Source organism: Pan paniscus, chromosome 12 (assembly GCF_029289425.2).
Source record: "Pan paniscus chromosome 12, NHGRI_mPanPan1-v2.0_pri, whole genome shotgun sequence".
NCBI lineage: Eukaryota > Metazoa > Chordata > Mammalia > Primates > Hominidae > Pan > Pan paniscus.
This window is the reverse complement of record NC_073261.2, coordinates 63,630,914-63,656,163: the sequence shown is the minus strand read 5'-3', so window position 1 is coordinate 63,656,163 and position 25,250 is coordinate 63,630,914. Positions and strand designations below refer to the sequence as shown.

At 40.5% G+C, this 25,250-nt stretch overlaps 1 protein-coding gene across 34 annotated transcripts in view; it reads left to right on the top strand.

Moving 5' to 3' along the window:
* EHBP1 (EH domain binding protein 1) overlaps positions 1 to 25,250 on the top strand; it is a 369,744-nt gene that overhangs the window by 58,363 nt on the left and 286,131 nt on the right. For all 34 annotated transcript variants that reach the window (XM_055108336.2, XM_055108346.2, XM_055108338.2 and 31 more), the window contains exon 3: positions 15,673 to 15,730. In XM_055108336.2, the coding sequence (XP_054964311.1) occupies positions 15,673 to 15,730 (58 nt within the window). The remainder of the gene's footprint in view (positions 1 to 15,672; positions 15,731 to 25,250) is intronic.

Below are 25,250 nucleotides of genomic sequence, written 5' to 3'. Positions count from 1 at the left end.
ATTCTTTTTAACCATTGTTGGATTTGATTTGCTATGTTGATCTGACTTTCTGACTATATAATTTTCCTTCTTTTGAATAATTTTTTACAAAACAGTTGTCATAAGGGAAGTCTATTGGTGATAAAATTTTTTAACTTTTGTTTGAGAAAGTCTGTTTCTCACTTAAGAAGGACAGTTTCACTGGATACAGAATTCTAGGTTGGTACATTTCCACTCCCATTATTATTTTATTTCACTCTCTTCCTGTGAGTTTTACCTAATTTACATGATATTTGAAAAGACTGATGTTATTGTTGCTTTATCTATAGGTACGGTGTTTTTTCCTCTGGCTTCTTTCAATATTTTCCTTTGTGTTTGATTTTCTGTAGTGTGACTATGATATGCCTACATGTAGATTTTTTGGTATCTATCCTGCTTAGTGTTCTCTGAGTTTCCTAGATCTGTGGTTTGGTGTCTATCATTAATTTTTGGGAATTCTCAGACACTGTTGCACTGTTGCTTCAAATATTTCTTCTATGCCTTTCTCTTTTTCTTTTTCTTTTGGTATTCCCATTATGTGTATTTATGTCTGATCCGGTTTGGATCTGTGTCCCCACCCAAATCTCGTGTTCAGTTGTAATCCCCAATTTGGAGGTGGGGCCTGATAGGAGGTGATTGAATTGTGGGGACAATTTCTAATGGTTTAGCACCATCCCTCTAGTGCTGTTCTCGTGATAAGAGTTCTCATGAGATCTAGTTGTTTAAAATGTGTAACACCTTCCCTTGCTCTCTCTTCCTTCTCCTCTGGCCATATAAAATGTGCCAGCTTCCCCCTCACCTTTTGCCATGAATTAAAGTTTCCTGAGGCTTCCCCGAAAGCTGTCATGCTTCCTGTAAAGCCTGTGGAACCATGCGCCAATTAAATCTCTTTTCTTTATAAATTACCCAGTTTCAAATATTTATAGCAGTAGGGAACAGACTAATTCAATACTTTTTGTAATTGTCTCGCAGTTTTTGAATATTCTGTTCTTTTTCTTTTTTTCCCAATTCTTCTATTTCCACTTCAGTTTTGGAATTTTCTACTGACATTTTCTCAAGTTAACTTATTTCCTTGACTATCATCAGTCTGTTGATGAGCCTATCAAAGGCATTCATCATTTCTATTAGTGTTTTTGATTTCTTGCGTTTCCTTTTGATTTTTTCTTAAGAGTTTTCATTTCTCTGCTTCCAGTAACACCCTTAGCATATCAATCATAGTTGTTCTAAATTTCAGTTCTGATCATTTCATTATCTCTGCTCTGAGTTTGATTATGATGCTTGTTCTGTCTCTTAAAATGATTTGTCTTTTGGTCTACCTTGTAATTTTTTGTTGAAAGCTGGAAATGATGTACTGGGTATGTGAAATTGAGATAAAATAGCCCTTTTTAGTAAAAGGTTTTCTCTTTATCTGGATAGGAGTTTGGCTCTGTTTACTGTTTACCGCAGCTATAGCTATAGGTGTCAGAGGCTAAAATATTCTCTGTACCTTTTTTTGTTTTTTAAATCTCCTCTGATGTCTTGTAGTTTCTCTAGAGATTTCTTCCTAACTGAGGTCTGAGTTGGATAGTTCTTTCAGTTGTATTTCCCTGTTATTATATGGGAGCCCTACTGATATGGTGGTAAGGTGTGGAGGAATGGGAAGTATTCTATAGTCCTATAATCAGGCTTTTAGTGATTGTGTTTTTTGGCTTTACCCTCCCCAGTGCTCCTCAATTTTTTCCCCTTTAGGTGAGAAAGGAAGTCTACAGGGTACTGGAGTTGGTTATTTCACTTCTCTCAGTTCATTTAGTTTCTAGTAAAATAGTTTCTCTTGAGGGTAGGCCTTATTAAGAGGCTTGGGAAAGTATTTCAAAGTGGCTACTTTTCCTCTTCTTTGCCGGAGGGTATTTTTATCCAGTCTGCACTGTGAGAGAACCTGGTAGGGCTCTTGGAGGTAAAACTCACAAAAATGTGCGGCCTCCCAAGACTGATCTTCCTGGGAGTTTTTAACTCTCAGACTTGTCCACATCCAACCTCTAGTAACTGGTCAATTACAATTTAGGCTTTCTTACTCTGGTACTGTGGAGCATACTGGTTCCTGGACTGCTTCTCCTGTAAGTTGTGATTCTCTTTGTCTGCCTTTCACTCCAGTTTTGGGGGTAGTGATTTGCCCTGTGACCTCAATTCTCTGAGGAATCTAAGAAGAGTTGATTTTCAGTTTGTTTGTTTTTTTATGTTGTGGGGCTATATAGAAGTGACAGCTTCCAGGCTCCTGACATGCTTGACTGGAAAGTAGAAGTCTTTTTGTCTTTCCTTTACCAGTGTCTTATATTGCAAATAGTTTTTCCCATTTTCTTAATGTATAACTTTGTTTATGTTGTTTTTCAGTATGCCTTTTTTTTTTGAATATAGTCTATCAATATTACATCTTGATTTTGAGACATAGTGAAAGTATTTCTCTATCCAGGCTTATAGAAATTCGCTCATGTTTTCTTCTAGTGCTTATATGGTTTCCTTTTTTAAAAAAAACATTTTAACATTTCCATCTTGTATCCATTTTGAGTTTATTCTCATGTAAGGTGTGTGGCATGTGTCTTTTTTTTTTTGAGATGTTTCAAATGGATACATTTGTTGTTGTTTTTAAACTACATATATATATATATAAAATTCATTGTAGATTGTTTCACAAGCATGTAAGCAACCAAATCTTTTGATTAGTATTAGCATGGTATATTTGTCTACATCTACTTACTTTTAATCTATACTTGTCTTTATATTTAAAGTAGGTTTCTTATGGAAAACATACAATTGGGTCTTGTTTTTTGAACCTCTGACAATCTTTTAATTGGTGCATTTAGACCACTGACATTCAAAGTGGTTATTGGTGTAGTTAATGTCTACCTTATTTGTTACAGTTCTCTATTTGTTGCCTTTGTTCTTTGTACCTTTTTTCCACTCTTTTTCTGTCTTTTGTGTGTGTGTGTGTGCATGTGTGTGTTTTAATAGAGACAGGGTCTCGTTATGTTGCCAAGGCTGGTCTTGAACTCCTGGGTTTAAACGATCCTCCCACCTTGGCTTCCCAAAGTGCTGGGCTTACAGGCGTGAGCCACTGTGCATGGCCCTTCCATGGGTTTCTGTTTTTTTTTGAGATGGAGGTCTCACTCTGTCACCCAGGCTGGAGTGCAGTGGCGCGATCATGGCACACTGCAGCCTCAACCACCTGGGCTCAAGCAGTCGTCCCACCTCAGCCTCTCAAGTAGCTGGGACCACAGGCATGCACCACCATGCCTGGCTTAAATTATTTGTAGAGACGAGGGCTCACTGTGATGCTCAGGCTGGCCTCAAACCCCTGGGATCAAGTGATCCTCCTGCTTCCACCTTCTAAAGTGCTGGGATTACAGGAGTGAACCACCATTCCTGGCCCCTTTTGTGGTTTTAATTGAGCATTTTATATGATTCCATTTTCTCTCCTTTCTTGGCTTATCAGTTATACTTCCATTTTTTTTTTAACTTTTTTTTTTGTGGTTGCGTTAGAGTTTACAATATACATTTAAAACTAATCCAGGTCCACTTTCAAGTAACACTGTACCTTTCTACAGGTTGTGTGAGTATTTTATAATAACAAAATAATCCTAATTCTTCTCTCCTGTCACTTGTATCATTGCTGTCATTCATTTCACTTATATATAAGCATATATGTATATATACACACTATGTATATTAACAAAGGATATATAATCAAATACATTGTTGCTATTTATTATTTTAAATAAACTGTTATCTGTTAGATCAATTAGGTATGAGACAAATACAAGTTTTCCTTTTACCTTCATTTGTTTATCCTTTGGTACTCTTCCTTATGTAGATTTGAATTTCTGACCTATGTTACTTTCCTTCTGTCTAAAGAGCTCTTTTAAATATTTCTGGCAGGGCAGATCTACTGGCAACAAAATCCAATTTTTGTTTGTCTGAGAAAGTCTTTATTTTTCTTTGACTTTTGAAGGATAATTTCAAAGGGTACAGAATTCTAGGTTGGTGGGTTTTTTTTCTCTCAACACTTTAAAGATTTTACTCCACTCTCTTCTTGTTTGCATGGTTTCTGAGAAGTTGGAAGTAATTATTGTTTCTCTATAGGTAAGGTATTTATTTCCTCTGGCTTTTTTCAGGATTTTTTTATCTTTGATTTTCTGTAGTTTGAAATGGATATGTGTAGGTTTTTTGGCCTTTATCCTGCTTGGTGTTCTCTGAGGTTCCTAGATCTGTGGTTTGGTGTCTGACTTTAATTTGGAGAAATTCTTAGTCATTATTGTTTCAGATATTTCTTCTGTTCCCTTTTCTTTTTCCTCTGCTTCTGGTATTTCTATTATGTGTATTGACATCTTTTGTAGTTGTTCCACAGTCTTTGGATATTCTATTCTGTTTTTTTTTTTCAGTCTTTGTTCTCTTTCTTTGCCTTTTTTTTTTTTTTTTTTTTTTGAGACAGCGTCTTGTTCTGTTGCCCAGGCTGGAGTACAGTGGTGTGTTCTCGGCTCACTGCAACTTCTGCCTCCTGGGTTCAAGCAATTCTGCCTCAGCCTCCTGAGTAGCTGGGATTAGAGGTGTGCACCACCATACCTGGCTAATTTTTGTGTTTTTAGTAGAGATGGGGTTTTGCCATGTTGGCCAGGCTGGTCTCGAACTCCTGACCTCAAGTGATCCACCTGCCTTGGCCTCGCAAAGCGCTGGGATTATAGGCATGAGCCACTGTGCCCAGCCCCTCTTTGATTTTTAATTTTGGAAATTTCTATTGTGATATACCTAAGCTCAGAGATTTTTCTTCCTCAGCTATTTACAGTCTACCAATAAGCCTATCAAGATCATTCTTCATTTCCATCGTAGTGTTTTTGATCTCTAGCATTTTATTTTGTTTTATTTTGGTTGGTTCTTTCTTAGTATTTCCATCTCTCTGCTTACTTTGCCCATCTGTTCTTGCATGCCATATACTTTATCCATTAGAGCCCTTACTATATTAATTATAGCTGTTTAAATTACTGGTCTAAGTATTCCAGTATCCCTGCCATATCTGAATGTGGTTTTGATGCTTGCTCTGTCTCTTCAAACTCTGTTTTTTGCCTTTTATTATGCCTTGTAATATTTTTCTTGATAGCCAGATGTAATGTACTGGGTAAAAGGAACTGCTGTAGTAGGCCTTTAGTGATTTAGTAAGGACTGGGTTTGGGGGAACATTCTATAGTCCTATGATTAAGTCTCAGTCTTTTAGCGAGCCTGTGCCTCTGGACTGTGAACTGTAGAAGTGCTTTGTTTAGTGCTTAGGTGGGGCAGAATGGCTAGAATGGGCTGGAGTTGGGTATTTTCCTTTTCCCAGGTAAGTTAGGCTCTGACAAAACCCCAGCAGGCTAGGTTCTAGTTAAACAGTTTCTCTTGTCTTAATGAGTCAGACCTCGTTAAGAAAAGAATGCTCTGGGATAATTCAAAATGGTTTATTTCCCCCTTTCCTTGTTGGGATCATGAGGGGATTTTTCTCTGTTGTTCACTGTGAGAATGTGGTAAAGCTACAGGAGGTAAAACTCCCAAAAATGTGCTTCCCCTTTCCCCCGCGACTGGGTCCCCCTGGAGTTTTTATCTCTCAAGACTTGTCCATACTGAGCCTTCAGTAGTTGATCAGTTACAGTTCAGTTTTCCCTACCCAAGTACTGATTCCCACAGAGGTTTCAGCTCTGATAAGTTGTGATTCTTTGTATTCACCTGCTAATCTCTCTAAATTTGGGGGCAGTGGTTTGCCCTGCGACCTCATTTCTGTTATGGATCTAAGTGGTTTGCCCTGCGACCTCATTTCTGTTATGGATCTAAGAAGAGTTGTTGATATTTCAGCTTGTTCAGCTTTTTACTTGTTAGGATGGAGCGGCAAACTGGAAGACTGTGTTTAACTTTTGAGGAACTGCCAGACTATTTTTCGTAGCAGTCCCACCAGCAATGTATGAGGGTTCCGGTTTCATCATATCCTGGCCAGCCCTTGTTATTGTCTGTCTTTTAAAAAAAAGAGTTTTTTTTAGAGGCAGGGTCTTGCTTTGTCAGCCAGGCTAGAGTGCAGTGGTGTGATCATAGCCCACTGTAACCTTAAACTCCTGGGCTTAAATGATTCTTCCCTCTTAGCCTCCCAAGTAGCTAGGACTACAGGGTCAGGCCATCATGTCCGGCTAATTTTTTAATTTTTTTGTAGAGACAAGGTCTCACTATGTTGTCCAAGCTGGTCTTGAACTCATGGCTTCAAGTGATCTTCCTGCCTTGCCCTCTCAAGTTGTTGGGATTATAGGCACGAGCTACTGTGCCTGGCCTTTGTCTTTTTTTTAGTAGCCTTCCTAATGGGTATGAAGTGGTATTTTATTGTTCAGCAACATACTTTAAACTGTTCTTTTACTATTTTGATTGTAGACTGTATCTACTAGCTTGTTGATTTGGTAGGTGAGGATTTAGCCCTCCTATCATATCCTCCCTGAAGCATACTTACCCTTCTCTTTTCCCATTCCCTCACTTCCCAGTCAGGTCTATCAGAGTTGGGTCAGAATTCATTGTCACTTAGTAAACATAGCAGCTGAGCCCTATAGTATTATCACATTAACATTTAAAAAAAATTTCCTTGTGTTAATAATTACTAATTTTGTTTTGTCCTTCCCGCACCTTCCCTTATGACCCTGCAGTGTGTGTATCATTATTATTCTTAAACTTACCTGTTACCTCTCAAAATCCCCCTCAAACAGTTAAACACATTGGTAATTCATCAGTTCCTTTCCTCACCTGGAGGCCACAAGTGTCCTGCTCCACTTTGGAAAGGTCTGTCTCAAAGCATCCAGCATAAATGACATCTTAGGACCTTTTTTCACTGCTGTACTGGGGATAGTCAGATATTTAGCCTTCTGGATTTATCTAAATTTCCTGTATTTCTCTCTTTTAAAATAACCGTTATTTTATTCTAGTTCTGGAAGATTTCCTCAAATTTATATTCCAACTCTGCATTTTTTGCTCACCTAATGAAAAATAATGACATAATTTTCAGAACGCTTTCTTATGTATTAAATATTCCTTTGGTATTTTTCATGAGTGTAATGTCTTTAATACCTCTGAGCACACTGGTGATATTGTCTCGGCTTCCTTCAAGTTCTTTTTCTTCTTTTTAGCCTGTTTTCTGTCATATTGGAGGCTTTCCTTAGATGATCTTTGGTTGCCTGTTCACATTTAAGAGGGAGACTGTACAAAGCTATTTGGAAGCTCTGTGCATACACATGGACAGGTTGCTAATGTTTTTGGAGAAGTTGCTGAAAGCAAAGCACTCCACTAAGCACTTCATATATTTTAACTATTCGTTACATTGGTCCTGTATTCTTATTTCACAGATGAGGAACATCTTGAGGCTTAGATGATGCAACCAGAAGGAAGTTGTCTTCATGTGATTCTTTTATCTATCATACTGTTTTTCTGCCCTGTTCTCAGTAAATGCTTTTTGAATACCAGGAAATCTCTTGAGACCCTTAAGGTCAGAAACAAGACAGACAAATCTAGTCATCCAAAACACACAATTGCAGTAATTATAGAAGTGTGTTGAGATGAAATTGTGAATATGATTGTTTGGACTGAGGAATGGTCAGATTGATAGATTCTTTTTTTTTTTTTTCTACTATCTTGAATTCCAGGGAACCAGGTATATAACCTGGGCATACAAATATTTGTTTTAGTGACATGTGAGGCTTCTTCCAATAGGTCTAGAAAAAAAGAGAAGAGTAAATAATATGCTAAATTAAAGGAATCATTATGGGTGATACTGTAAAACAATAAAGTATGAAGTATTATTTGAGAAGACCAATATTGCACACATATACAGCAGTGATTCATTATAGTGCTGTTTGTCTTACAAATATCCTTATATTAGAAAAATTAGGCCTTGTGTGGTAGTGCATGCCTGTGATTCCAACACTTTGGGAGGCTAAGGCAGGAGGATCACTTGAAGCCTGGAGTTGGAGACCAGCCTGGGCAACATAGCAATCTCTACAAAAAAAATTTAAAATTAGCTGTTGTGGTGGCATGTGCCTGTAGTCCTAGCTACTCAGGAGGCTGAAGCAGGAGGATTGCTTGAGTCCAGGAGTCTGAGGCTGCAGTGGGCTATGATCACTCCATTGTACTCCAGCCTGGGCTAGAGTGAGAGCCTGTCTCAGAAAAAAAAAAAAAAAAAAAAAAAAAAAATTATAAATTCTTTATACTGTTGTTAGTAAGATATTTATTTATTTATTTATTTATTTATTTTGATGGCCCATCTGAAAGTACACTCTGCTGTAATATGCCAAACTTCAAACTATGTTTCCTCACTTTAAGGTGCTGTTTCTAAATACTGGCATATAGATATTAGAAATACCTGTCAGAATAGTTCATTTGCATTATCAGTTATTTTTAACCAAAAGTAATCACTCTGTTAAAATATTTTTAAACAATAGAATGACACAAAAATATAAGTAAAAAAACAAAGTATTTTTATTTAACTGACAAAGATGTTTTGCGTCTTTTATTATTAGAATTGTCCTTTATTTTTACAGAAAAGAAATATATCCTATGTATGTACTTTGTCTTGTATTTGTACAATTTTTTCCCTATTGAATAATTACTGCAGCTTGCAAAATAACTCTTGTGAGTAAGCATAAAGGAGTATAATTAACTGGAACTGTAGCAGTGGTAGTTTAATAGGAGGCAGATGTACCTACTGAAGGATAAAAATAATTACTTGAGAAAAAGTAAAGTTAGAGTATTTCTGTGATAAGACAATCTCCCCCTTTTTTGTTTAAATATTCACAGCATCCTACCATGAAATGTTCATTTATGGCTAAGAGTCCTTTTCCCTAAAAGAAATAACCTTATTAGTGAAGTGCCTATTCAGTTAAGTTTGGTATTAATGTTTTGAGCTCTTTTTTTCTTATTTTAAGCATATCCTGGATTCTGTGGTGAGACAAATGTGTTGTACTTTTTGTGTTCCAAAGACTTACAGTTCCTTATTTTTAATTTAGGAAAAGCTTGGAGGCTTTCCAAGTTTTGAGGTACAGCTATCTTTTATTTTTTTTGAAATAGTGATTTCATGCAAATGAAAACTGATAGGACATAAAAAGGATGAATTTGGTCTCAACACTTTGAAATGTAAGCTTTTACAAGACAGCAACTATTATTGTTATGTGTTTTTTTTAATTCACTGAGTTTTCTAGAACATTGAGGGGTTACTGTAGCAGATACACCCAGAAATCCAAGTTGGTGAACCTAACAAAAGTTTATTTTTTGCTCACTTCTCAATGTAGAGAGGGTGTTCCAGGTCAACTGGCCTTCTGTGTGGTCACTCAGGGGCCCAGGCTACTCTTGTCTTATGACTATGCCCTCCTCTCTGTTCTAGAATCCTGTCCATTTAGATAGTGTGGGGAAATATACTAGTTTATTATTCATTTTCTCCAGAAGTGACATAGACCCCTTCTCATGTTCTAGAGGTGAGAAGTATGATGTGATCCCATCTTAATGCCAGCATGGTGGTGGTGGTTGGAAAGGTCTGGGAGTAGGGTGCTTCTTGTAACGCCTCTCGTGATTAACACTGTGCTCTGAACAGGGAGCATAAATCTGATAGTCAGTTTACTGTTCTGCTAAAAGTTATTACTTCCCCTTTCATAATATTGTTCAAAGGTGGTAATATTAGCTACCTCTAGATTGTGAATAGACAGGAGACAGATGTCCTTGCCTCATATTCTTTACCCTATTTCTGAATTTTTCATTTTGCTTTTAAACTACCAAATATTTAACCAATTAGTGTCAGCGTTTTTGTTGTTGTTTCTTTGTTTGTTTTTTAACTGTTGAGATTTTAGTGCAGTCCCTTCATTTGATAAATTAGGGAATAGGCTCAGAGAAAGTAAGAGATATTTCTAAGGTCACTTAGTATCAGAGCTAATTCCCGGTCTAGAATTCTCTTCTACATACAGTCTGCCCTCCTTATCCGCAGGTTCTGAATCTGTGGAGTCAGCTAACTGTGACTTGAAAATATTCAGGGAAAAAAACCAATAGAAATAACAATATAATATCAAAAAATAATATAAACAATACAGCATAACAACTATATAGTATTTACATTGTTGTATTAGGTATAGTAATCTAGAGATGATTTAAACTTAGTCACACACTGCAGAAGAATGTTTTGGTCAACAACAGACCACATACATGAAGGTGGTCCCATGAGATTATAATACTGTATTTTTTACTGCACCTTTTCTATGTTTATATGTGTTTAGATACACAAATACTTAACCATTATGTTAAAATTACCTACAGTATTCAATACAGTAACATGCTGTACAGGTTTCTAGCCTAGGAGTGATAGGCTCTACCATATAGTCTAGGTATGTAGTAGGTTATACTGTCTAGGTTTGTGTAAGTACACTCCATGATGTTTGCACAGAATTGCCTAATGATGCATTTTCTCAGACTATATCTCTATCTATCGTTAAGCAGTGTGTGACTGTATACAAGAGGATGTGTATAGGTTATATGCAAATACTGCATCATTTTATATAAGGGACTTGAACATCCTTAGATTTTGGTATCTGTTGGGGGTCCTGGAACCAATCCCCCACAGATATGGAGAGACAACTGTACTATGTCATCTTCGAAAGGTCTACTTTTATAAATTCATATCTCCTGAATTAATACAAGTTTTGTCCCCCAGATTCCTTTCCTCTTAATAACCTCCTAAGATACTTACCCTGGAGAAATGGGAATTTTAATTGATGTAGAAAAAAATGAGTGGTCTGAAAAGCATTTGTCATATTATTGTTTGGGTCTGGCCAGCCCATACTGGAATGTCATATTGACTTTGAATGCCTGAGAAAGAATGGCCCAGGAATTGAAGGAGCTACCAAAAAAGGAGGGGAGGTTGCCAGAGTCAAGTGGGGCCTATTTAAAAAATTTTGCTCAGATCTTAGGGGAACATTTATGTTAACTTAAGACAAAGAACACTACTCCCCTACTTCTGTTGACTTGGAAAACAAATTAATTTAGTTGTTTGAGGGCTTTGTGATTTCTCTGAAATTTAAACAAAATAATTTATTTAATTCTGTCTGTTCATAATTAATTCCAAACTCAAAAGTGCTGATTTGTATGTATTTATTTATTCTGCTTCTTAATAAGTGTGCAACTGATTTATTTTTAATTGCTCACTCCCCACATTTAAATACCTCCCACCAGCATAAAGTAATATAAATTCATGGTAGAAAATACAGAAAAGCATAATGACATGTAATTTTACTTCCCAGTAATAAACACAGATAGCATTTTGAGGTATTTCCTCTTGGTTCTTCTCTTATTATATCATATAGAAATATTAAAATCTATATGAAATAAACTGACCATGATATGCTAAGCATTGTCCTATGTTTGCAAATGTTCTTAGAAAATATTTTTAATGCCTGTGTGATTTTCTAGTAAATAGACATTCTGTAATTAGTCCCTCATCTTTTTTTGGGCTTTACATTGAAAGTGTCATTGTAAATTACAGTTTTTACAAATTTTAAATTTAGTAATCTATGTGGTTGGGCAGGTTCTTTCTGTCACTGTTCATGTTTTTTCCTGAGATATTTATAAATAGTTTCTTTAAGCTAAGGTCTTTTCATCTTCTCTATGTTCTCCAAGGTTGTGCCTGGACTAGGGTAGTTGGTTTAATGGTCTGTCTCCCCACTAGATTGTGAACTTCCAGTGGATCTTTCTTTCATCCTGGTATCTCCATTGCTCAGCATGGTGTCAGGAACATAGTAGGCATTCAGTAAAATATTTGTCGAATGCTTATTATGATTATGGAAAGTGATGGGACTGATTTTCATGTGATAGTTTCGGGTTTTTCTCATGGCTTTTAAAGTTTCACCTCACACATGTGTCATAATCAGAGAGTGGAAAAGAGTAAAGGAGTTAAAATTTAAGCCAGAAATGTTTTTCTTTAAACTTAGGTTTCATACACAGTAGCTAACTTAGTGGTGAAGAGGAGGGCATGCCTTAGTTGCATGCCAGGGAAAGCTCAAGCTAATTGCTTTATAATCTGAATATTGTAGCTCTCCTTTTAGCTTCTCCTCTCTTCTCCACTTCAGTCCTCTGTGCTCTTCCTCATTGTTGTCTCCTGTCCTTTTTCCTAGCCTCTTTCTTCCTTTCCAGAATTTGACGTCAGGAGCACAATTTGAGACAAAGCATGCCGTCTTCAGATTTAAGATGTTCCTTTTTAATGGCTTTGGAGATAGGATAGAAGGTGTTAAATCTTTATTTTTAAATGCACAATTTCCTTCCTTGAACAAGCCAACCAAAAGGCCTCAAATTTTCCAATGGAGCCCTTTAGACAGATTTCACAGGAAGTGTGACTGTGCATACATTTTATGTGTATGCCCATAAAATGTTTACATGTAATATATAAAAATGTGTATCATATATAGGGTTACCTACTAACTAAACTGCAGTGATGGGATAGAGATGTTAAATATGTAGTTGTTGAATTCTCTCTGAAACCCTGTCTATCAGGTTTTCTTGACTTTTTTTATAGGAAGTTGTATAATTGTAGGTTTGTTGGTAGTTGGAGAAAACGCTCACAACTGTCCTGTCTGTGGTCTCTTGGGAGTATATAAGTAAATATTTAATGGTTCTTTTCTAGTGTAGCATGAATGCTTAAAATATTAATTGTGGACAGCCAGTCATGTGGTTCTTGGTGCCCTTCTATTGAGAATAATAACCCACAGCAGTTCTTTATTTTAGAACACTCTGCCTCAGTTTGTTCCCGATAATTAAATAGTCGACTGATTACTAGTGAAGATATTTAAAATGTTAACATGACTTAAAATCACAAAAATGTTTAGCCATCTTTGGGGGCATTCATAAATAAGTGACTTTTGATCTATTTACATTCTGGGAACATCAGGCATATATACAGCTTAGGAGACCGCCCTTCTTGCTTTTTTATGCTAAAAAGCTTTCATTTTCTGAAGCACTGAGATGCGTTAAGTGGCAGGAGGGTGCTAAGCATTAGAATGAGGCAGCAGTTCAGGTGGCACTAGGAGGATGTTGTGTAGGGGAGACACTCTCATTGCCATCACAGGTAATGCCTCACTAGACTTTCAAGTCAAACAGTGGTTGTCAGCCTTGGCTGCACATTAGAGTCACCTGTGAAATTTAAAAAACTGCACACCAGACCAATTAAATCAGATTATCCAGGGCTGGAACCTAGGTATCAGTATTTAGAAACGCTTCCCTAGAGTTTTTATTTTAATGTGCAGCAAGAATGAGGATCCCTGCAAAGCTTGGATGAGTTGCAGAGATGATGTATTATATAGCTACTGGCTTCAGTTGGACCTCATCAATTATAATTAACCAATTGGGAGTTCCTGGATGAAACTTAAGGTTTATTCAGCGCCGCATATTCATTGAGCCTCAACCTTGTACTAGATTATTAGTTGCTAGGATTACAAAGATAAATAAGACATGGTTGATAAAATAGTGCAGTCTAGTGTGAGAGACAGAAATAATAAATACTTACAATGCAAGGTGTATAGAGTATTAAAATAGAAAATAGGTGTGTCTAGGTTGTTATTGGGAACACAGGCGTAATTAACTCTGAGGCTTAGGATATGGAATGGGTGGGAGGGGATGGGGCAGGAGATGACATGAGAAATGGTCAGGGTTACACAGAGAAAATGATAAATTAGGGGTTTACTAGGTAGAAAAATGGAAGAGGAAGTTTTTTTGTGTGTATTTTTTTTTAAACATTGTAACATTGCAAAGATGTGAAGAAATGAAGAAATATGTGTTCAGGGGTTGGTTATAGAGCAAGATGCTTATGAGATATTTGCAGATTATACAGCTAGAGAGATAGATCAGAGTCAAGTGGTGAGTGAAATGCCTTACAAGCCGTGTTGAGAAACAAGGGTGTCACAGGGCCAAATGCACATAGGGTCTAGATAGATCATTTTAAGGAGTGAAGCTGGTCAGGTGTGAAGCAGTTGGTAGTGTTGGAGGCTCTCCTAATCTGGACAGCATAGGCCTTGTTTAAAGGCATTTAAATAAGAACTTTTTAAAAGAGTTTAAGTTTAAAATAAAATAGAATACTCTTTCAGTCAAGTAAACCTGTAAAATTCAACCTGCAAGGGCCAGTTGGTGGTACCTTCAATTTAAGAGCCCAGCATAGGATGATAAACAAGGAAAAACTGTAAGATAGCATTTCTATAAAAGTACTGTCGAAATATAATTTCAGAGTTGAAATTGTGCTGGAGCTGTGGAGATGAGAGCATAAGTGAAGAGGTTAGTGCAGTAATCTAGGTAAAATGTTCTGGCAAGCCATCAATGTTTTCAAATGAGGTAGCTTACATTTGTTGGCTACTGTTCTCCTCTTGTTAACTTGCCATCATAGATCATACCTTCTTCCCAACCCCATCTATCATGTTGTTATACTGCACCCCATTCTTACTCACTGGAATTGTCCTAGTGCAGGTTTCTGTGTTGAACAAGGTGTTTTTTTTTTTGTTTTAACGGTTGTTTGTTTTTCCATTGGTATAACTCTCTCTAGATAGCAGTATAGGTTTGTAGGTGGATCGCTGAGTGAGGAGTTTAAGGCTGGAGGCCTTTTATGTGTGTGTATATATATATGTATTTAATTAAATGAAATAGAAGGAAAGGTTATCTGCTGAAAGCAAGGGATTCCAGTGTAAAATGAACAGGACATAGAAAGTGGTGAAGGTCAACAAGATGAGTATGACTTTCATTTCTTGGTTAAGAAGCTTTTATCTAAGATTTTTTAAAATGAAAATTTAAGTAAAATAAGTGATAATCATAATCTTGATGTTTTTCATAAGAACAAAAGAGAACTTAGTTATATTAGGTTGATGCAGAAGTAATTGCGGTTTTAGTCGTTAAAAGGAATGGGAAAAACCACGGTTACTTTTGCACCAACCTAATTTTGCCTGAAAATGTATTATTTTTGTTTGACTTTATATTAGTGGAAGATAGAGAAGAGAAATCTGAGATTAGAAGACCTGTATTTCAGTCTTGGTTCTGCCAGAGCTTTTGATTATTTAACTTAATAGTCTTTTAAGCTTAATTAAAATAGGGATAATAGTATATACCTTGCCTATTTTTTCAGTACCGTATTGTTTTTAATGAAGATTGAGATGATTGGCTATAATAATGTTTTAAAAACCACAAGCATTGTTCATGAGATACAGAGATGCAAAAGTACTGAATTCATAGATTTAAATTATTTTGCAAGTGCTCTTTTTATGCCTGTTTACTTCACATTAAAGGGAATAATGTGTTAGAAGTATGGTGTTAATTTATGGAGAAGATATGTGTGTGCTTTTTTGCTTTTTAAAATAGACCAGTTCTAAATATTTTATTTTACTTGGTTTGTCCCTGTGATTTAACTTGCTAAAGTATTGTTGGAAAAGGACACGGAGGAAATATTAGTTATGCAAATTAGGTCACATCTGTAGTTAACATCTACTATATTTGATAGAGCTTTATTGTAACAGTAGCTGCTTTATGTAGCCTAAAGCAGATGACATTTTTGCCCTTTTAAAGGCGCTAAAATGAAACTTTATTTATTTAAGATAAATTATGTTTAACTTTTTTTCTGTTTGGCAGGCAACCAGATAAACTGGTGGTAGTTTGGACCAGAAGAAGCCGAAGGAAGTCTTCTAAGGTTAGTGTATTTTCTAAATTTCTTACCTAATTGTTGAATACTAATTAGCAAACTGCTCTGGTTCCAGTGTAGAATATTTTAAAATATTACTTGATGTTTTGTTTTTTTTTCTTGATTGTCTACTGAAAATGGATTGATCAGATGCTATAATCTTTTAACTGCTTGTTCTCAAAACGGGAGCCAGATACCTGAGTTTTGGTCTTGGATTTGGTAATTGCTATGGTTTGAAAAAAATCAGGTGTTGCCAATGTAATAGAATAGGTTGGTGCAAAAGTAATTGCGGTTTTGCCTTAAAAGTAATAGCAAAAACTGCAGTTACTTTTGCACCAACCTAATATAAGGAGGTGGGGAGCCTTTAAGAAGTGATTAGGGTAAGGACTTCTCCCTTGTGAATTCAATTAGGCATCCTTATAAAAGGACTTGATAGAGGGAGTTTGTTTCCTTTTTGCCCTTCTGCCTTCTGCCACATGAGGATGCACTAAAGAAGGCCCTCACCAGATGCCGATGCCTTGATCTTGAACTTCTAGCCCTTAGAACTGTGAGAAAATAGATTTCTGCTCTTTATTACTCAGTCTGCGGCATGTTGTTACACCAACACAAATGGACTGAGACAGTAGCCTTGAATAACATAATAGTTAAGTAACTTCTCTGTACTACAGTGTTAAGAATTAATGATTAAACAGGTACCACTTACAAAATTGTACCTAAGATTAATTTATTTAGATTACAAGATGACGAAGTTAGGGCACACTTAAGAAGTTACGAGTTATCTGAGTCTGTTGCTGGGGTGCAGAAGAGGAGTTGGATTTTTCAAAGATTTTAATTTCTTTTGGTACTGATAATTTTGTTTGTGGGGAGTGGAACCGAATTTTATAATATTCAATAACAGTTCTACAGATATTTAAAAAATTCTATCCTGGCCAGATTCTATCCTTACACCTGTAATCCTGGCACTTTGGGAGGCCAAGGCAGGAGGATCACTTGAGGCTAGGAATTTAAGACCAGCCTGGGAAACATAGTGAGACCCCATATCTACAAAAACAAAAACAAAAACAAAATTAGCCAAGTGTGGTGATGCACCTGTAGTCCCAGCTACTCAAGAGGTTGAGATGAGAGGATCGCTTGAGCCCAGGAGTTTGAAGCTTTATTGAGCTAAGATTGTGCCACTGCACTCCAGCCTGGGTGACAGAGTGAGACTGTCTCTAAAAACAAAATTCTGTTCTAAAATAAATGTGACTATATTTTTTATTAGTATACAACGACCACAAGAATGTTTATTGAATGTTGGTTTTTCTACATGTAGACCTGTATAAAGAAAACTTTATTAGTTTTAATTGAAATCCTACAATTTTCTGTATTTAAAATTTTTTATTTAGGGCCTCTTTTCAAGTCTTTTATTTTTATTGAGCTAAAACTTACATATGTGTAATACACAGATCTTAACTTTATAATTCAGTAAGCTTTGATCAATATGTATACTTGTATAATTACCACTTCTGTAAAGATACAGACTGTTTTAATCACTTTTTTCTTTTTTATTTTATTATACTTTAAGTTCTAGGGTATATGTGCACAACGTGCAGGTTTGTTACATATGTATACATGTGCCATGTTGGTGTGCTGCACCCATTAACTCGTCATTTACATTAGGTATATCTCCTAATGCTCTCCCTTCCCCATCCCCCCACCCCACAACAGGCCCCCTGTGTGTGATGTTCCCCTTCCTGTGTCCAAGTGTTCTCATTGTTCAGTTCCCACTTATGAGTGAGAACATGCAGTGTTTGGTTTTTTGTCCTTAAGATAGTTTGCTGAGAATGATGGTTTCCAGCTTCATCCATGTCCCTTCAAAGGACATGAACTCATCCTTTTTTATGGCCGCATAGTATTCCATGGTGTCTATGTGCCACATTTTCTTAATCCAGTCTATCATTAATGGACATTTGGCTTGGTTCCAAGTCTTTGCTATTGTGAATAGTGCCGCAGTAAACATACATGTGCATGTGTCTTTATAGCAGCATGATTTATAATGCTTTGGGTATATACCCAGTAATGGGATGGCTGGGTCAAATGGTATTTCTAGTTCTAGATCCTTGAGGAATCGCCACACTGACTTCCACAATGGTTGAACTAGTTTACAGTCCTACCAACAGTGTAAAAGTGTTCCTATTTCTCCACATCATCTCCAGCACCTGTTGTTTCCTGACTTTTTAATGATCGCCATTCTAACTGGTGTGAGATGGTATCTCATTGTGGTTTTGATTTGCATTTCTCTGATGGCCAGTGATGATGAGCATTTTTTCATGTGTCTTTTGGCTGCATAAATGTCTTCTTTTGAGAAGTGTCTGTTCATATCCTTCGCCCACTTGTTGATGGAGTTGTTTGTTTTATTCTTGTAAATTTGTTTGAGTTCTTTGTAGATTCTGGATATTAGCCTTTTGTCAGATAAGTAGGTTGCAAAAATTTTCTTCCATTCTGTAGGTTGTGTGTTCACTCTCATGGTGGTTTCTTTTGCTGTGCAGAAGCTCTTTAGTTTAATGAGATCCCATTTGTCAATTTTGGCTTTTGTTGCCATTGCTTTTGGTGTTTTAGACATGAAGTCCTTGCCCATGCCTGTGTCCTGAATGGTATTGCCTGGGTTTTCTCCTAGGGTTTTTATGGTTTTAGGTCTGACATTTAAGTCTTTAATCCATCTTGAATTAATTTTTATATAAGGTGTAAGGAAGGGATCCAGTTTCAGCTTTCTACCTATGGCTAGCCACTTTTCCCAGCACCACTTATTAAATAGGGAGTCCTTTCCCCATTTCTTGTTTTTGTTAGGTTTGTCGAAGATCTAATGGTTGTAGATGTGTGGTATTATTTCTGAGGGCTCTGTTCTGTTCCATTGATCTATATCTCTGTTTTGGTACCAGTACCATGCTGTTTTGGTTACTGTAGCCTTGTAGTATAGTTTGAAGTCAGGTAGCGTGATGCCTCCAGCTTTGTTCTTTTGGCTTAGGATTGTCTTGGCAATGCGGGCTCTTTTTTGGTTCCATATGAACTTTAAAGTAGTTTTTTCCAATTCTGTGAAGAAAGTCATTGGTAGCTTGATGGGATGGCATTGAATCTATAAATTACCTTGGGCAGTATGGCCATTTTCATGATATTGATTCTTCCTACCCATGAGCATGGAATGTTCTTCCATTTGTTTGTGTCCTCTTTTATTTCGCTGAGCAGTGGTTTGTCGTTCTCCTTGAAGAAGTCCTTCACATCCCTTGTAAGTTGGATTCCTAGGTGTTTTATTCTCTTTGAAGCAATTGTGAATGGGAGTTCCCTCATGATTTGGCTCTCTGTTTGTCTGTTATTGGTGTATAAGAATGCTTGTGATTTTTGTACATTGATTTTGTATCCTGAGACTTTGCTGAAGTTGCTTATTAGCTTAAGGAGATTTTGGGCTGAGACAATGGGGTTTTCTAAATATACAATCATGTCATCTGCAAACAGGGACAATTTGACTTCCTCTTTTCCTAATTGAATACCTTTATTTCTTTCTCTTGCCTGATTGCCCTAGCCAGACTTCCAACACTATGTTGAATAGGAGTGGTGAGAGAGGGCATCCCTGTCTTGTGTGAGTTTTGAAAGGGAATGCTTCCAGTTTTTGCCAATTCAGTATGATATTGGCTGTGGGTTTGTCATAAATAGCTTTTATTATTTTGAGATACGTCCCATCAATACCTAATTTATTGAGAGTTTTTAGCATGAAGGGCTGTTGAATTTTGTCGAAGGCCTTTTGTGCATCTATTGAGATAATCATGTGGTTTTTGTCTTTGGTTCTGTTTATATGCTGGGTTACATTTATTGATTTTCGTATGTTGAACCAGCCTTGCATTCCAGGGATGAAGCCCATTTGATCATGGTGGATAAGCTTTTTGATGTGCTGCTGGATTTGGTTTGCCAGTATTTTATTGAGGATTTTTGCATGGATGTTCATCAGGGATATTGGTCTAAAATTCTCTTTTTTTTGTTGTGTCTGTGCCAGGCTTTTGTACCAGGATGATGCTGGCCTCATAAAATGAGTTAGGGAGGATTCCCTCTTTTTCTGTTGATTGGAATAGTTTCAGAAGGAATAGTACCAGCTCCTCCTTGTACCTCTGGTAGAATTCGGCTGTGAATCCATCTGGTCCTGGACTTTTTTTGGTTGGTAAGCTATTAATTATTGCCTCAATTTCAGAGCCTGTTATTGGTCTATTCAGAGATTCAACTTCTTCCTGGTTTAGGCTTCGGAGGGTGTATGTGTCCAGGAATTTATGCATTTCTTCTAGATTTTCTAGTTTATTTGTGTAGAGGTGTTTATAGTATTCTCTGATGGTAGTTTGTATTTTTATGGGATCGGTGGTGATATCCCCTTTATCATTTTTATTGTGTCTATTTCATTCTTCTCTCTTTTCTTCGTTATTAGTCTTGCTAGTAGTCTATCAATTTTGTTGATCTTTTCAAAAAACCAGCTCTTGGATTCATTTTTTTTTTGAAGGGTTTTTTGTGTCTCTATCTCCTTCAGTTCTTCTCTGATCTTAGTTATTTCTTGCCTTCTGCTAGCTTTTGAATGTGTTTGCTCTTGCTTTTCTAGTTCTTTTCATTGTGATGTTAGGGTGTCAGTTTTAGATCTTTCCTGCTTTCTCTTGTGGTATTTAGTGCTAGAAATTTCCCTTCACACACTGCTTTGAATATGTCCCAGAGATTCTGGTATGTTGTGTGTTTGTTCTCATTTGTTTCAAAGAACATCTTTATTTCTGCCTTCATTTCATTACGTACCCAGTAGTCATTCAGGAGCAGGTTGTTCAGTTTCCATGTAGTTGAGCGGTTTTGAGTGAGGTTCTTAATCCTGAGTTCGAGTTTGATTGCACTGTGGTCTGAGAGACTGTTATAATTTCTGTTCTTTTACATTTGCTGAGGAGTGCTTTACTTCCAACTGTGTGGTTAATTTTGGAGTAAGTGTGGTGTGGTGCTGAGAAGAATGTATATTCTGTTGATCTGGGGTGGAGAGTTCTGTAGATGTCTATTAGGTCTGCTTGGTGCGGAGCTGAGTTCAGTTCCTGGATATCCTTGTTAACTTTCTGTCTTGTTGATCTGTCTAATGTTGACAGTGGGTTGTCGAAATCTCCCATTATTATTGTGTGGGAGTCTAAGTCTCTTTGTAGGTCTCTAAGGACTTGCTTTATGAATCCGGGTGCTCTTGTACTGGGTGCATATATATTTAAGATAGTTAGCTCTTCTTGTTGAATTGATCCCTTTACCATTATGTAATGGCCTTCTTTGTCTCTTTTGGTCTTTGTTTAAAGTGTGTTTTATCAGAGACCTGGATTGCAACCCTTGCCTTTTTTTGTTTTCCATTTGCTTGGTAGATCTTCCTCCATCCCTTTATTTTGAGCCTATGTGTGTCTCTGCACGTGAGATGGGTTTCCTGAATACAGCGCACTGATGGGTCTTGACTCTTTATCCAAATTGCCAGTTTGTTTCTTTCAATTGAAGTATTTAGCCCATTTACATTTAAGGTTAATATTGTTATGTGTGAATTTGATCCTGTCATTATGATGTTAGCTGGTTATTTTGCTCGTTAGTTGATGCAGTTTCTTCCTAGCATCGATGGTCTTTACAATTTGGCATGTTTTTGCAGTGGCTGGTACTGGTTGTTCCTTTGTATGTTTAGTGCTTCCTTCAGGAGCTCTTGTAGGGCAGGCCTGATGGTGACAAAATCTCTCAGCATTTGCTTGTCTGTAAAGTATTTTATTTCTCCTTCACTTATGAAGCTTAGTTTGGCTGGATATGAAATTCTGGGTTGAAAATTCTTTTCTTTAAGAATGTTGAATATTGGCCCCCACTCTCTTCTGGCTTGTAGAGTTTCTGCCGAGAGATCTGCTATTAGTCTGACGGGCTTCCCTTTGTGGGTAACCTGACCTTTCTCTGTGGCTGCCCTTAACATTTTTTCCTTTATTTCAACTTTGGTGAGTCTGACAATTATATGTCTTGGAGTTGCTCTTCTTGAGGAGTATGTTTGTGGCATTCTCTGTATTTCCTGAATTTGAATGTTGGCCTGCCTTGCTAGGTTGGGGACGTTCTCCTGGTTAATATCCTGGAGAGTGTTTTCCAACTTGGTTCCATTCTCTCTGTACTTTCAGGGAGATTGGTGTACTTTCAGGTACACCAATCAGACGTAGATTTGGTCTTTTCACATAGTCCCATATTTGTTGGAGGCTTTGTTTCTTTTTGTTCTTTTTTCTCTAAACTTCTCGCTTCATTTCATTCAGTTGATCTTCCATCACTGATACCCTTTCTTCCAGTTGATCGAATCGGCTACTGAAGCTTGTGCATTTGTCACGTAGTTCTCATGCCATGGTTTTCAGCTCCATCTGGTCATTTAAAGAGTCCTCTACACTGGTTATTCTAGTTAGCCATTTGTCTAATCTTTCTTCAAAGTTTTTAGCTCCTTTGCGATGGTTTCGAACTTCCTCCTTTAGCTTGGAGAAGTTTGATCGTCTGAAGCCTTCTTCTCTCAACTCATCAATGTCATTATCCGTCCAGGTTTGTTTCGTTGCTGGCGAGGAGCTCCATTCCTTTGGAGGGGGAGAGGTGCTCTGATTTTTAGAATTTTCAGGTTTTCTGCTCTGTTTTTTTTTTTTTTTTTTTTTTTTGAAAATAAGTGACTTTATTTTAAAAACATCCTCCAGCTTGGGCAACATCTCTTTTTTTTTTTTTTTTTTTTTCTTTTTTATTGATCATTCTTGGGTGTTTCTCGCAGAGGGGGATTTGGCAGGGTCACAGGACAATAGTGGAGGGAAGGTCAGCAGATAAACAAGTGAACAAAGTTCTCTGGTTTTCCTAGGCAGAGGACCCTGCGGCCTTCCGCAGTGTTTGTGTCCCTGGGTACTTGAGATTAAGGAGTGGTGATGACTCTTAACGAACATGCTGCCTTCAAGCATCTGTTTAACAAAGCACATCTTGCACCGCCCTTAATCCATTCAACCCTGAGTGGATACAGCACATGTTTCAGAGAGCACAGGGTTGGGGGTAAGGTCACAGATCAACAGGATCCCAAGGCAGAAGAATTTTTCTTAGTACAGAACAAAATGAAAAGTCTCCCATGTCTACCTCTTTCTACACAGACACAGCAACCATCCGATTTCTCAATCTTTTCCCCACCTTTCCCCCCTTTCTATTCCACAAAACCGCCATTGTCTTCATGGCCCGTTCTCAATGAGCTGTTGAGTACACCTCCCAGATGGGGTGGTGGCCGGGCAGAGGAGCTCCTCACTTCCCAGTAGGGGCGGCCGGGCAGAAGCGCCCCTCACCTCCCGGACGGGGCGGCTGGCCGGGCGGGGGGCTGACCCCCCCCACCTCCCTCCCGGACAGGGCGGCTGGCCGGGCAGAGGGGCTCCTCACTTCCCAGTAGGGGCGGCCGGGCAGAGGCGCCCCTCACTTCCCCGACGGGGTGGCTGGCCCGGCGGGGGGCTGACCCCCCCACCTCCCTCCCGGAGGGGGCGGCTGGCCGGGCAGAGGGGCTCCTCACTTCCCAGTAGGGGCGGCCGGGCAGAGGCGCCCCTCACTTCCCCGACGGGGCGGCTGGCCCGGCGGGGGGCTGACCCCCCCCACCTCCCTCCCGGAGGGGGCGGCTGGCCGGGCAGAGGGGCTCCTCACTTCCCGGTAGGGGCGGCCGGGCAGAGGCGCCCCTCACCTCCCGGACAGGGCGGCTGGCCGGGCGGGGGGCTGACCCCCCACCTCCCTCCCGGACGGGGCGGCTGGCCGGGCGGGGGGCTGACCCCCCCACCTCCCTCCCGGACGGGGCGGCTGGCCGGGCGGGGGGCTGACCCCCCCACCTCCCTCCCGGACGGGGCGGCTGGCCGGGCGGGGGGCTGACCCCCCCACCTCCCTCCCGGACGGGGCGGCTGGCCGGGCAGAGGGGCTCCTCACTTCCCAGAAGGGGCGGCCGGGCAGAGGCGCCCCTCACCTCCCGGATGGGGCGGCTGGCCAGGCGGGGGGCTAACCCCCCCCACCTACCTCCCGGACGGGGCGGCTGGCCGGGCCGGGGGCTGACCCCCCCCACCTCCCTCCCAGACAGAGCGGCTGGCCGGGCAGAGGGGCTCCTCACTTCCCAGAAGGGGCGGCCGGGCAGAGGCGCCCCTCACCTCCCGGATGGGGTGGCTGGCCAGGCGGGGGGCTAACCCCCCCACCTCCCTCCCGGACGGGGCGGCTGGCCGGGCCGGGGGCTGACCCCCCCACCTCCCTCCCAGACAGAGCGGCTGGCCGGGCAGAGGGCCTCCTCACTTCCCAGTAGGGGCGGCCGGGCAGAGGCGCCCCCCCCACCTCCTGGACAGGGCGGCTGGCCGGGCAGTGGGCTGATCCCCCCACCTCCCTCCCGGACGGGGCGGCTGGCCAGGCGGGGGGCTGATCCCCCCACCTCCCTCCCGGACGGGGCGGCTGGCCGGGCGGGGGGCTGACCCCCCCACCTCCCTCCCGGATGGGGCGGCTGGCCGTGAGGGGGGCTGACCCCCCCACCTCCCTCCCGGACGGGGCGGCTGGCCGGGCAGAGGGGCTCCTCACTTCCCAGTAGGGGCGGCCGGGCAGAGGCACCCCTCGCCTCCCGGATGGGGCGGCTGGCCAGGCGGGGGGCTGACCCCCCCACCTCCCTCCCGGACGAGGCGGCTGGCCGGGCAGAGGGGCTCCTCACTTCCCGGTAGGGGCGGCCGGGCAGAGGTGCCCCTCACCTCCCGGACGGGGCGGCTGGCCGGGTGGGGGGCTGACCCCCCCACCTCCCAGACGAGGAGGGAGGACGCTCCTCACTTCTCAGACGGGGTGGCTGCCGGGCGGAGGGGCTCCTCACTTCTCAGACGGGGCGGTTGCCAGGCAGAGGGTCTCCTCACTTCTCAGACAGGGCGGCCGGGCAGAGACACTCCTCACATCCCGGACGGGGCGGCAGGGCAGAGGTGCTCCCCACATCTCAGACGATGGGCGGCCGGGCAGAGACGCTCCTCACTTCCCAGATGTGATGGCGGCCGGGAAGAGGCGCTCCTCACTTCCTAGATGGGATGGCGGCCGGGCAGAGACGCTCCTCACTTTCCAGACTGGGCAGCCAGGCAGAGGGGCTCCTCACATCCCAGACGATTGGCAGTCAGGCGGAGACGCTCCTCACTTCCCAGACGGGGTGGCTGCCAGGTAGAGGCTGCAATCTCGGCACTTAGGGAGGCCAAGGCAGGCGGCTGGGAGGTGGTTGTAGCGAGCCGAGATCACGCCACTGCACTCCAGCCTGGGCGCCATTGAGCACTGAGTTAACGAGACTCCGTCTGCAATCCCGGCACCTCGGGAGGCCGAGGCTGGCGGATCACTCGCGGTTAGGAGCTGGAGACCAGCCCAGCCAACACATCGAAACCCCGTCTCCACCAAAAAAATACGAAAACCAGTCAGGCGTGGCGGCGCACGCCTGCAATCGCAGGCACTCGGCAGGCTGAGGCAGGAGAATCGGGCAGGGAGGTTGCAGTGAGCTGAGATGGCA